The sequence below is a fragment of the Miscanthus floridulus genome, unplaced genomic scaffold, assembly GCF_019320115.1.
Source record: "Miscanthus floridulus cultivar M001 unplaced genomic scaffold, ASM1932011v1 os_1642_1_2, whole genome shotgun sequence".
NCBI lineage: Eukaryota > Viridiplantae > Streptophyta > Magnoliopsida > Poales > Poaceae > Miscanthus > Miscanthus floridulus.
Window position 1 is genome coordinate 10,838 of NW_027097831.1, and position 12,605 is coordinate 23,442.

The following is a 12,605-nucleotide window of genomic DNA, read 5'->3' on the forward strand; positions in this document are numbered from 1 at the left end:
GGTCCTTTATGGGCACCCCCACGTCATTTTGGCATAACCCCTGATTCAGCCATAGAGAACTCTGATGTGGAGACCTTCATGTCTGAAAGACAGGTCATGATTGCTGCTGTTCGCCAGCACTTGCTTCGTGCTCAACAGCGTATGAAACTTCAGGCGAACAAAAAGCGATCTGAGCGATCCTTTTCTGTTGGGGACATGGTGTACTTGCAATTACAGCCTTATGTGCAGAGTTCTTTGGCTCCGAGAGCACACCAGAAACTCAGTTTTCGCTACTCTGGCCCCTACAAGATCCTCGAAGCAAATGGTACAGTGGCTTATAAACTGGAACTTCCTCCGGGCTCATCCATCCACCCTGTATTCCATGTGTCCCTGCTTAAACCAGTGCCACCACACAAGTCACAGGTATCAGCTGACATTCCAGAGAGTGATTTTGGTCTTCAGGTTCCTGAGCTCATCCACAAAAGGCGCCTTCATCCTCGCCAAGATGGTGCTGTTGCTCAAGTTCTGGTGAAGTGGTCTAACATGGATGTGGACCTTGCCACCTGGGAAGATGCTGAAGCATTGCATCAGAAGTTCCCTCTTGCGCTAGCATGGGGGCATGCTGGTTCCCAAGGGGAGGGGGGTGTCAGCACCCTTCCACCTGAGGCGTCTCAAGACAATGGGCCTCGAAGGAGTAAGCGACGTCGGCCCAGGAGCTCTCGAGTCTTCGGCCCACAATGGGCAAGCATCAGTTGTGCCTGCGAGCCAGCTAAGGATAAGTAGCGCTAAGGCGAGAAGGAGAGACAAGCTTGTAAACATCAAACCAATTTCTATTATTCTACTGCTACTCAACCGGCCCTCGTTGGTCCGGGTACTCGTATCGTTGTTGTCCCGTTCTCGAGCTCGGCATCCCGGCGGCGATCAGCTAGGGGTGCTGACAGTGTACTAGTCTCTCACACACGTACCTATTTCTCGATACAGTTTTCAGTGGTTGCCGCATCCGTATGGGTGAAAGGCGTACATCAAAGATCATCTTGATATGTTTCCATCTACATATTGAGCATGATGATTGATGAGTCCTTTTTTTTTTCGCGACTGACGATTGATGAGTCATATACTCATACGCATGCTTCCGACTAAATCTGATCAAGAGCTATCCAAATATGACCTGCACGAAAATAGCCTACCGATGGTTTTCATCGGTTGCGGGTTAGGGCTTGAGATAGTTTACCCATTGTCACTAGTACAGCGTTCCGCTTTGCCCGTCTCCATTAATCTATTAACGTAGACGGTCACATTAGGATGACCGCCTGCGTTACCTATCTCCATTAAAGTTTAACGAAGGTGGCGAGTTTTTCAGTTTAAAAAAGAATAAGTTCTCATCATTTGATTTGGATTTGAATTTTGTTTTTTTGTGATTTAAACACATACTGAGAACGTAGAAATACGCATGCAGAGAATAAACATATCATATACCACATCCATTCGTATCTCGTCCTTATCGTAGCACGGACCAACATTCAAGTTACATGTCATATATATACATATGAAACTAAGATGTCTGCTACTTTCTAATTAAAGATCTCCGGCATCTTCTAATCCTCTAAGCGTAGCTTTGTTGGTCTAGTTTCTAATCTTCTCATACTTCTCATCATACGCTAACTCGCTCTCCTCGATGAAGAACTTTCCCCTGACATGAACGCATTTGTGCAAGATGAATCCACATATGTCCGCTATAATTTGAGTTATATTCTTATGGGTGAACCCTTTCTTTTTCTACCAGTCTTGTGCTTTCTTGAGCTGCTTGTAGCTGATGCTAAATTTGCCGAACTCTTTGAGGTACTCGCAAACATTTGTATCCACATAATAATGACTTTGTAGGTTGTTTGGAGCATTGCACGATATATAACACACAATCGATTAGAACATATAGAGAGCATGCACGATATAATAGCACATACAACTTTTGATACGTACCAGGAAGTTGCGCCTGACTTTTATTATGTTCTTCTTCTTCTTCTCGGATCTTTAATCGAGGGATTCTGGTGCAATGGTATATAAGAAAATGAGCATAAGTTTTGTGCAATGGCATCTAAGGAAATGAACAACTTCCACGTTTCTTATGGACATAAGAGCATCCTTAATGGCAACTTGCCAATCGCTAGCTAGATAAGACTTGGAAATAAAAAAAGAGCATAGTGGTGGAGGGTTGTACAAGCCGTGAGAGAATTATTTCTAGGAGATCATGAGAGAGAAGCTATTATTGAGTCACTAGCTCTATTAGATCTCTCTCCTCGATAGCCAATAGAATTCTTTTTAAACTAGCTATTTGAAAACCATTGGAACGTCCTAACAAGTTACACAAATCAAGCTATAGCTCTACACGTTTCTTTTGTGGGTACTACCTTATTTTCTCTTGTTCTTGCTCCCTACTAGCAAGACCACATAGAAGAGAACCCTGAAAAAGAACCCCCATGCCACTGTCACCAGCAGGCACTTCCACTTGCTGATGTCCATGACAGCCTGCTGCGCCAGCACGTCTGCGCCGGTGGCCACGCATGTATCCGCTGTAACGTTGGTGCCGAGGGTGGCGCTAATGGCCTCGAGCACCTTCATCTTGACGGCCTCCGGCATGCGCCCGATTGGCGTGCCGTCGAACATCTGCACGCCGCGAGAGAAGCAGCGCGACGCCCCGCCAAACTCGTTCTGAAGGACCGCCTGGTATGGATACTTCACCAGCGACAGGTAGTGGAACCAAATCCAGTAGTCGGGGATGCGATCCCTGGTGATGAAGAAGCCGGAGAAGAGGAGGAAGTAGGCGAGGATGGCGACGACCACCGTGTACCCCAGCATGACGTGCGGCACCACCGCGGACAGGAAGGTGACGAAGCCGCTGCCCGCCCAGAAGGAGGCGAGGACGATGAGCACGAAGAAGAGGAACGACGAGGCGCCGCCGGCCAGCCCCACCGCCCAGAACGTGGTGACCGCGAACGCCAGCGACAGCAGCACCAGCGGCGGGAACGCGACCACTGCGTTGGCCAGCACGTAGGAGATGCGGCGGTAGGCGTTGTGCGCGGTCTCGCGGAGGTAGATGTGGCGCTCCTGCACGAACACGGGGAGAGCGTCGGCGCACACGTAGAACATGGTGGACATGGCCATGGCGAAGAAGCCCAGCCGCTCCTGCACGCCCTTGGGGGTGTCGTCGAGGCGCCAGAAGATGGTGGCCAGGATGAAGCCGGTGACCATGATGGTGACGAGGCGCATCATGAAGAGCTCCGGCATGCGCCCCGTGTTGGTGAAGGAGCGCTTGATGAGCACCCACACCTCCGTCCACGGCGGGTTGGCGAACGTCGGCACCGACGACTCGGTGACCGCGCTCCCGCCGCCCGGCACGCTCCCGGCCACCAGCTTCCCGCGGGACACGCTCTCGGCGATGGCCAGCTCCAGCGGCATCAGCTTGTTGTTCTCCACGGCGGACGACGCGTTGCCGTGCTGCCACTTGACGTTGAAGTCGGCGAGCGGGGCGGCGCCATCTGGCTGGCGCTCGTACTCACGGATGGTGTCGAGCGCGAACTCGGCTGGGTTCTCGTTGTCCGGGACGGGCGCGCCGAACTCGGCGAAGAAGGGCTTCAGTCCGGCGGGAGTGCCGGCGTACACGGTGCGTCCGCGCGAGAGCAGTAGCAGGCTGTCGAGGATGCCGAGGATGCGCGTGCTAGGCTGGTGGATGGTCATGATGACGACGCTGCCGCTCTGCGCGATGCGGCGGAGCACCTGCACCACCATGAACGCGCTGGCCGAGTCGAGCCCGGACGTGGGCTCGTCGAGGAACAGCAGGATGGGGTCGTGGATGATGTCGGTACCGATGGACACGCGCCGGCGCTCGCCACCGGACACCCCGCGGTGGGTCTCGTCGCCGATGATGGTGTCGGCGGCGCGGGACAGCCCCAGCTGATCAATGAGCGCGTCGATGCGCGCTTGCTTCCGCTCGGCAGACAGCGCGCGGGGCAGGCGGAATTCGGCGGCGAACCGTAGGGTCTCGCGCACCGTGAGCATGGCGTACAGGAGGTCGTCCTGCATGACGTGCGCGGAGATGGCGCGGAGGCGGCGGCCCTGGAGCGGCTCCCCGTTGAGCGTGACGGCGCCGCGGAGGCTGTCCCGCGCGATGCGGCCGGCCAGCGCGTCCAGGAGCGTGGACTTGCCCGACCCGCTGGCGCCCATGACGGCGAGCAGGTCGCCCGCGCGCGCCGCGCCGGAGACGCCGTCGAGCAGCATCTTGGTGCGCCTGGACGATCCGGACGACGTCGGCGGGGGCGTGTCCGCGGACTCCACCGGGCGGCGACCCGACGACTGGGACAGGAGGCCGCCGCCGCCGCCGCCCTTGCTGCGGCTCCTCACGCTGTAGGACAGGTCAACGAAGTTGAGCACGTAGGGGACTGGAGCGAGCGGCGGCTTTGCAGCGTCGGCCTCCTCGGGGAAGTCGATGTCGACCACGGCGTGGCCGGTGGCTGCCATGTGTGTGGGTGTTTGTTCTAACTTCTAAGCGCCGGCGAGCGGCGAGGGCGGTCAGGTTGTTTGGATTGCCGGCCGCAGGTGCGTGAGGAGCGTGGGCTGGGCTCGTTTCCGTCTTCTCTTGTAGGAGCGGTGCGTGCGTGGGCTCGGAGTCGGAGTAGAGTAGAGTAGGAGACCGAGCTGGGCTGCTGGGCTGGGCCCTGGACGTATCGTGTCGTCCAAGGAACACAGACGTCTATTCCCAACTGTACTGAGACAAAGATATGGTTCTGCCAGCACAACACCTGGGCTGTAGCTGTTAATTACGCATTCAAGTACTCCCAACACTTGAAGAAATATCTCTGGACTTCAATTACGCATTTAAACGGGAGCCGTCAAGGTGGGAAGCGAGGAGCTGCATTTATTGGCCAGTGGAGTTTTTTTTTAGGTGGGGTGGGGTGGGTGGGTGGGTGGGGGTGGGGGGTTGTTTGAGAAGGTGTCCATGCCCGGCACGGCTGGCTAGCCTGGCTCTGGGCAGCCCGAGCAGGGCTCATACGGTGTAGCGTCATGTGTTTGGTTCAGCTGGTCCAGACAAGTCTGGTTTAACTGAGATCGTGTTTGATTCCTGATCCAAGGGGTTATTGAAAACCCTAGTCTGATTTTAGATAATTGATGAAACATAAGCAATAATTTTTGTCATGAGTGATGATATGAGCTAGATTGGTGCAATCCAAGTGTGGAGCAGGGTGGCACTCAAATGGTGATGTTGATCACATGAAATGAGGAGATGGCCACATGAGATCATGATCAAGTGCTCAACTTGAAAAAGAAGAAAGAGAAAAACAAAACTCTATGAAGATCAAGGCAAATGTATAATTAGGTATTTTATTTTAGTAATCAATATACTATAGAGAGTGTGATCATATTTAGGATAGATCGCTGTACTATTAAGAGGGGTTCTTAACTAGACAATTCGGTCATCTAGTGCCACCAGGTGTTGGACTTCATGCATTGCATTTAGGCCTAGTGCACATCGGAGAGCAAGCGAAAATATTTATGGAAAATGTTTTGAAAAATGCTAACTTGGCTCTAATATGTTTTGAGAAAACACTTTGAGAGTTAGCATCGCTTGCGGGGAGTAGCTCGAGTTGACGTGGATCGAAACGCGACAAAGTTTGCAACTCGGAGACCTAGTGGTGGTGCCTAGGTGGCACCGCCACCCCTTGTCCGGTGCACCGTCACCCCTGTGACGGTGCCCACCGGGACCTGACAGAGAAGGGCCGCTATGGGGTGGTCACCGGACACAGTGATGTTCACCGCCATGGGCACGGCGGTGCACCGTCACTGTCTGTCTAGTGCCACCACCCTATTTCACCCGAGGGCAGCAAGTTGGATTTATAGCCGAGGGGGCACCGCCATGGGTGTGGCGGTACACCGCCCTAATTATCCAGAGAGGGGTGTTTTTGGGGGCTCGGTCAGGGTGGCACCGCCACCGCCAGTCCAGTGCCACCGTCACCCTATCCAGTGACCAACTAGTCGTTAGAATTCGATCGTTGGGGGCACCGTCACCCCCTGTCCGGTGATCAACTAGGCGTTGGAATTCGACCATTGGGGGCACCATCACCCCTTGTCCGGTGACCAATGTAACACCCTCGGTGTTACACTGTAAATCATTTGCTAAAACATGTCATGAGCATCATGTTTATGTGTTAATGTATGTAATATAGTGTGTAGATCAATTTCCGTAACTTAAAACGACCAACAGAAATGCATAACATAAGGTTGTTCTTGACTTATGAAATTATCAAGTAAGGATGTTCGTGAATTTTTATTGAACGAAAACAATATAGAGCGTATATACGGAACTTTAATAAAGTTAGAAGTACAAACTTTGTAGATGACGATGAAATACCTGCGATCGAATAATGAATTCACTAGCTAACATACATAATAGTTTGGAAATCAAATTTGACGTGAATCAGACCAAGACTTGGTCGAATTTCTAAGACTGAAAATGGTTTGACAAAGCTATGTGTTGGCAATTTTTGTAGAGTAATTGGGTTAATGAGTGGTGTGGTTTTAGGGCTTTGTTTTAGTAGCCTAACATGTCATCTTAAGTATAGCATAGGTGGTTTGACGATTGAATCAACGATTTGGATTTTTAGGACGCTTTAAAAAGCATGCATGGCAGGTTCTGGGTTGGGTTCCTCGTGTGGACGCAGTCACCGCGCTCCTATGCCGTCGTCGGTGCGCTGGCCGTGCGCACGCGTGTCACTGTGGCCCCGCGCGCGCGTGTGTCACTGTGGGTGGCTGGTCACTGTGGCCGGCAGCCCGGGCGTGCAACTGCTCCTCCTCACTGCCGCGATGCGCGCTGCGTTGGCGTCGCTGCTGGTGCCGTGGGGCCGCCCACGTTCGCTTGGCTCTACTCCGCTAGCCGCCGTTGCTGTTGCGCCACTGCGCGCACACCGCCTCGCACATGGGTGCCACGATGGCGCTTGTCTCTCTCTCTGCTCTATGGGCGTTGCGTTAGTACAGGATCATGGCCACTGTCGTTCGCATGCGCGCCTGTCCTCGCTCGGGGTCAGCCGTGCCCTGTCAAAGTGGCGTGGAGCTCCTGTGCGCGGCACATCATGCTAAGCCGCTGCTGGCCTTGCACTATGCTGCACGTGGAGTTGTCGTCCCCCTCGCCTTGTTCTTGTCTGTTAAACGGCTATGCAACGCGTTGTGCTGTCTCGTATCTGCATCTCTCGCGCACGCACTGCTGCGGCCGCCTGGGACAACAGGCAGGACCGAGCCACACCAGAGCCAAATTCACAGCACATGGTCATTGTCAGCACAATTACTCACGCCAGGTGCTAGTATTGGAGTTCTGCTACCGCCCAGTCATCTCCAGCCTTCAATTGCGCCCCACCGAGCTCTAATTGGCCGTTTCCCCCTCCGCCGTGCCATTAAGGCCGGAACCGGCCACGGCCGAGGGTAGCATCTCTCGCCAATCCACCTTCACCACAAGTTCTGCCTAGATCCTTCCTTCACCCCGCGCACCTCAGCCTAGCCGCTACCGGCCCGCCTTAGTCGCTGAAGTGACTGTGTCACCGCAGTGCGGCGCCGCATCCCACCGTCGCACGTGGCCAGCTCGGTTCATGGAATCCCCGGCCAAACCATCACCATAGCAGCAACTAGGGTACGATAGTGGAGCTTTAGAGTTAGCTAGCTCTCCCCGTAGTGGCTTAGGGTGGCCGGTGTGCTCGTGCCGCCATCGCGCATGGCCGCGCGCCGAGGCCACCGCTTCCATGAGCTCCGCCACACCTATAAACTCGTCTAGGGTAGGCGCTAGGGTGATAGGTGCTGTTCGGCTCACTATCTTGGTCGGAGCGGGTCTCGGTTGGCCGATGTGACCGCCCAGTGCCATCGTCGTCGTGCCGGTGCGCGTGGGGGTGGCCCGAGGACCTGGCCGTTGTGAAGAAGGATTGTTCCAAGGGCTAGTTTGCTTAAATCCCGACTGTAGGAATAGGCTGCATAGTAGTTAGGGGAATAGTAGTTAGATCGGGGGAGTTTTCGCATAAGTGACCGGCGCACGCGGGCCTCCCTGTTGCGGGCCGTTGCTGCGTGGTTGGGCCACGCCGCGCGTGGGCTGTGGCGACGGGTCACATGCACGCGTGAGCTGCACAGGAGTGGGCCGCGCGGGTCAAATTCGCTTTTCAATTTATAGAAGATAGAAATAGCTTTGTATTTTACATCCTAAGTTGAACTTTGGAAATTAATATCAATTCATATACGTAGCTAAAAATTGTGAAATAAATTATGTTGAGTTCCTAAAAATGTGGTCTACCTGCTAGTATGGTTAGTTTATATATGTCTATGTTGATGCTAAGGTCTATTAAATCATTTGAAAGTGTTAATGTTATTTAGATTAATAATTGTAGGAATTTTTGTGGCAAATTGGTAATAGCATTGACCGTGAAATTTTTATAGTAGATTCATTGTATTATTAGGTGCTAACTGTAATTTTTGTAGCCATAGGATGGTTGATAAACAGGGTAGCTGGTACTCCTTGTTTTATCATATATATATAGTAAATTGATATTAAGAATAAGGATGCCTTTAGTTGCTAAGATAATACATGAAATGCTTCATACTTGTTCAGTGGTCATAATAGGTAACTTAGCGTCTTAGTCGGTAGAGCTAGCTTAGTAGCTTGATAGATGTATTCTTATTTTAAGAGTTGTTGTTGCTGCATTACTAAGTGTTGCATCATCATTTCATGCATGTAGATAACAAGTTGGTAGAGTTTGTGACTGTGGGCAAGCAGGGGTACGAGGAGATCATCGAGGAGTACGAGGAGGAGATTCTCGTACAGGAGGGAGCCCCAGAGCCATCAGTTGCTGACTTTGTTGACACCCCACCTGCCCAAGGCAAGCCCCGGTGCATAACCCCTATTTTTGAATGATCACTGGATATATATATGTGTGTGCTATGCATTTACGTTATAGGCATTTTATGGAAACTACATGCATAGATATACCTACCTATGAGTCATACTAGCATAGGTCAAGTAGCTGCTATGCTCAGGATTTCGGTAGCGTGAGTAACCTGTCGTTACTCATAATAGGTGATTATTATCACTCATGATAAAAATAGTGAAAGGAAAATGGAGACCGGGCAGGGATATGGTTTGGGTATTGGTGGGTGTAAGAGGTTGTGTCCTACGGCCAACTGGGCATAGATTGGTTACACTATTTTCCTGTCTATGTCAGTTAAGGACTGGCCATTGCATTGGGTTCTAGGCAAGTCACAAACTTATTATTTCGAACACATACTTGTGTATGGGCACAGGGAAGACTTGTTGCTCTCTTGTTGTGGGTTCTAGCTCTTTCCGGACCGACTAATTGGAGGCGGGGATAGTGGAGGTATAAGCACCGCCCTGAGCCCAGGACTTAGTAGCGGGGGCTTGGAGTCCAAGTTTGTACAGGGACCTAGACCTTGTGATAGGAGAGTGGTGGGTTGGTCCTGCTTGTGCCTTCCCCGGCGGAGCGTCAAAGATAACTCTAGTAAATTGCTCATGTCATTGAGCTACCTCACTTGTGGGTAGGTTCTTGCGGTGCCTCTTGTGGTGGGCTAGGTGTGTGATACCTATTAGCCACCGAACAACCAAGTGTTGGTCAACACAATGGGGACTAGCGTTTCGATAAGCATGTGAACCTTGGGAGAAAAATTGGTCATCTCTTATCCTTGGTTATAGATGTTCAATGGGCCGGCCCAGCCCGGCCAGGCATGGGCCCATGCCAGGCATGGCCCGATGGGATTCAGGCCGGCACGGCACGTCGTGCCTACCAGGCCATGCCGAGGCAGGCACCATGCCCGACCTATGGCCCAGGCATGGCCTGTTGGGCCATTTATCAGGCCGGGCCGGCTCGAGAAGCACAATCAGTCCAGCGTGTCAGGCCAGCCTGGGCCCACGATGAAGCGCGAGCAGCTAGAGAGAGGGGGAAGGGGAGGAAGCGTGAGCCACTAGAGTGGAGGCGGGGAGGGGGCATTTGCATGGGGGCGTAGCATTGGTGCCCGTGCGCGAGGGCCGATGGGAGGGAGGGGCATCCCGCACGGCACGTGGCACCTCGATGCTGCCCGTAGCTCCATGAGCTTCAGCCACTGGAGCAGCTGGGCCACGAATGGCATAGTAGGGCCACTGGAGTAGCCCGCATGGCTCCCGCGCCGCCACCACGCTGCCGCTGCATGTGGGGGGTATGACCCTGGATACCGACGGTAGACCACATGGGCTGCACCCTCAGGGGTGGCCCAGCCCACAGGACGAAGCCTTGCGGGGCACGACTCTGGTCGGCACCTTCCACAAGACATCTAGAAGATATCCCAAAGATACTACGAGATCTATTAGGATATGTTTGATCCCAAGATTCCTATAAACAGTTATTACTTTCTGATTATCTCTTAGATCTAACCAACTTGTACCCCTGCTCCTCGGACTATATAAGGCAGGCAGGGACCCCCTCCAAACACACGCGATACCAGACGATAGCTAATACAAACCAATAGACCACAGGAGTAGGGTATTACGTCATACTGATGGCCTAAACTTGTCTAACTCATGTGTCTCTATTGCCTTCTTGTTCTTGATCTCATGCTCCTCTGTCGATCAATCTACCTTCATGGGATACCCCTTGGAGGACTACCGATGATATTCTGTCGACAGTTGGCATGTTAGGTAGGGACTGTGTGTGCTGTTTCCTTGTCGAATAAGATGGCTTTTTCTATAGGCTCTTTGTCCCTTCCACAGTCCGGCTAGATCTTCATGGTCGAATCCATCTCGTGGGTCATCAACGCTGACAGAGTCGGAGAGCTCCTCGAGCTGGTGCAGATCATTTCTACATCGACCACCCCCACGCCTGCAACTGTAGATCCAATCTTGGAACCACTTCTGAGGTCACCATCATCAATGACCCACCGCTCGCTTCCTTGCTACCAGAGGAGGCAGATCAACAATGATGATCTGATCGAATCCATCGATTGGGTCGGTCTGAAGCTCGCCGATTGCCTCTCCATCGCCAAATCGGCCCTGGACACTTTGGTTCAGCACCGACCACCTTTTGATCTAGATCTATTAGAGGCTGCTCAGAAAACTCTAGGAGTTGTGGCTCTGCCCTTTAGGCTCACCAACATCGCTGTTACTTACCAAGACGCCCTGAGGGGAAAATTTGCCGACCAAGTGGGAGATGCCCATCCACTCACCGACTAGCTGGTCGTTCAGCCTTCGCTAGCCGTCAACATGCTACACATAGGCCGGTGCCCTAGAACGTCCCTCTAGACCATCCCAGAGGAAAATTCGGGCTCTGAGTCTCAGGGCTCTATGGAGACCCTCACTGAAACCTTCACCAAACAGCTCCTTTTCCCACCCTTCTAGGGTGGCATGATCTTCAACGTCAGCATCGACAGCCCTCCTCAAAACGGTGAAACCGAGGAGGAACGTGTCGCCTATGAAAACTAGAACGTCAACTGCGCGCAGTGCTGAGAGAACGAAATAGCTATTGCGCTGGCTGAGGCTGCTCAAAATAATAGGCTCGACTCACAAGGAAGGCCACTTCCACTCCACTACGACCTCGATGAAGAGTTTCTCCGCATTGATGGCCACGATGTCTTCAAGACTCCAAGCGCCAATCTAGCAGTGGCCACCAACAAGCTCGCCCGCCTCCCACAGACGCCCGAGCTCACCAAGGTCAACACCATGCTTAAAGCGGCACACCGTCAGGTTAATGAGATTCGCGAGGATCAGAGACCTTCGAGCTCCACGAGCAGGATTCGCCAGTCAGCTGCACCGAGATCTAATTGCCGCCCCAGTCAAAGTCGTTTCACCGACCAATCATTGCCTCTCTAGGGGGAGCTAGGGGCCACCTCGCCGAACACCATTGCCAACACAACTAGGAGGTCGAATAGGACGCTCGAGTGCACCTCAGCAACCTTTGGGATGCATGACAGCGTGTCGAGCAACGTCACTTCGGTTGCCATGAGGACAAAGTACGCCGCCACCAGGAGTATGAGCAGGAGTATAGAAACCCAGACTCAGCTCTTGAGTAGATCGACACCGGTAATGCTACAGCCGACGCCGACCACAACCCCGAAGGGCCTCCAGCATTTACGAGGGTGCTCTGAACACTCCAATAGCCCCATAGTTTCAAAATCACTGGGGTCGAGCCCTACGAGGGAAGGATGAATCCAACACAGTGGCTATAGGTTTATGCCACCGCTGTCCGCGCTGCCGAAGGAGACACCAGTGTCATGGAGAACTATCTCCCCGTCATGCTCACGCCACCTACCATGAGCTAGTTTACTAGCCTTGCCTCGGACTCCATCAGATCCTAGGAAGAGCTAAAAAAAGTCTTCATCGATAATTATATGGCTACGTGTACTCAGCCAGGCACCAAGCATGATCTCAACTGCATCAACCAGAAGTCATCTGAGCTCCTCCACAGCTACATTCGATGCTTTTCTGAGATGAGGAATTCTATTCCCAACATCACAGAAGCTGAAGTCATCACTGCCTCCACCCAAGGACTCCACCATCGCGAGCTTCGCTCCAAGTTCAACCGCAAGCCGCCCATAGGCATTGGCGAGATGATCACTACTGCCAA

The 12,605-nt window shown here is 52.8% G+C and overlaps 1 protein-coding gene across 1 annotated transcript; it reads right to left on the reverse strand.

The window, feature by feature from the left end:
- Positions 1–1,450: 1,450 nt before the first annotated feature.
- On the reverse strand, positions 1,451–4,619 carry LOC136534193 (ABC transporter G family member 16-like). The gene is made up of 3 exons (XM_066526655.1): positions 2,385–4,619; positions 1,957–2,021; positions 1,451–1,852 (listed from the first exon to the last, which is right to left on the reverse strand). The coding sequence occupies exon 1, from the start codon at positions 4,489–4,491 to the stop codon at positions 2,386–2,388; it is 2,106 nt and encodes a 701-aa protein (XP_066382752.1). The 5' UTR covers positions 4,492–4,619; the 3' UTR covers positions 1,451–1,852; positions 1,957–2,021; position 2,385.
- Between the last annotated feature and the right edge of the window lie 7,986 nt (positions 4,620–12,605).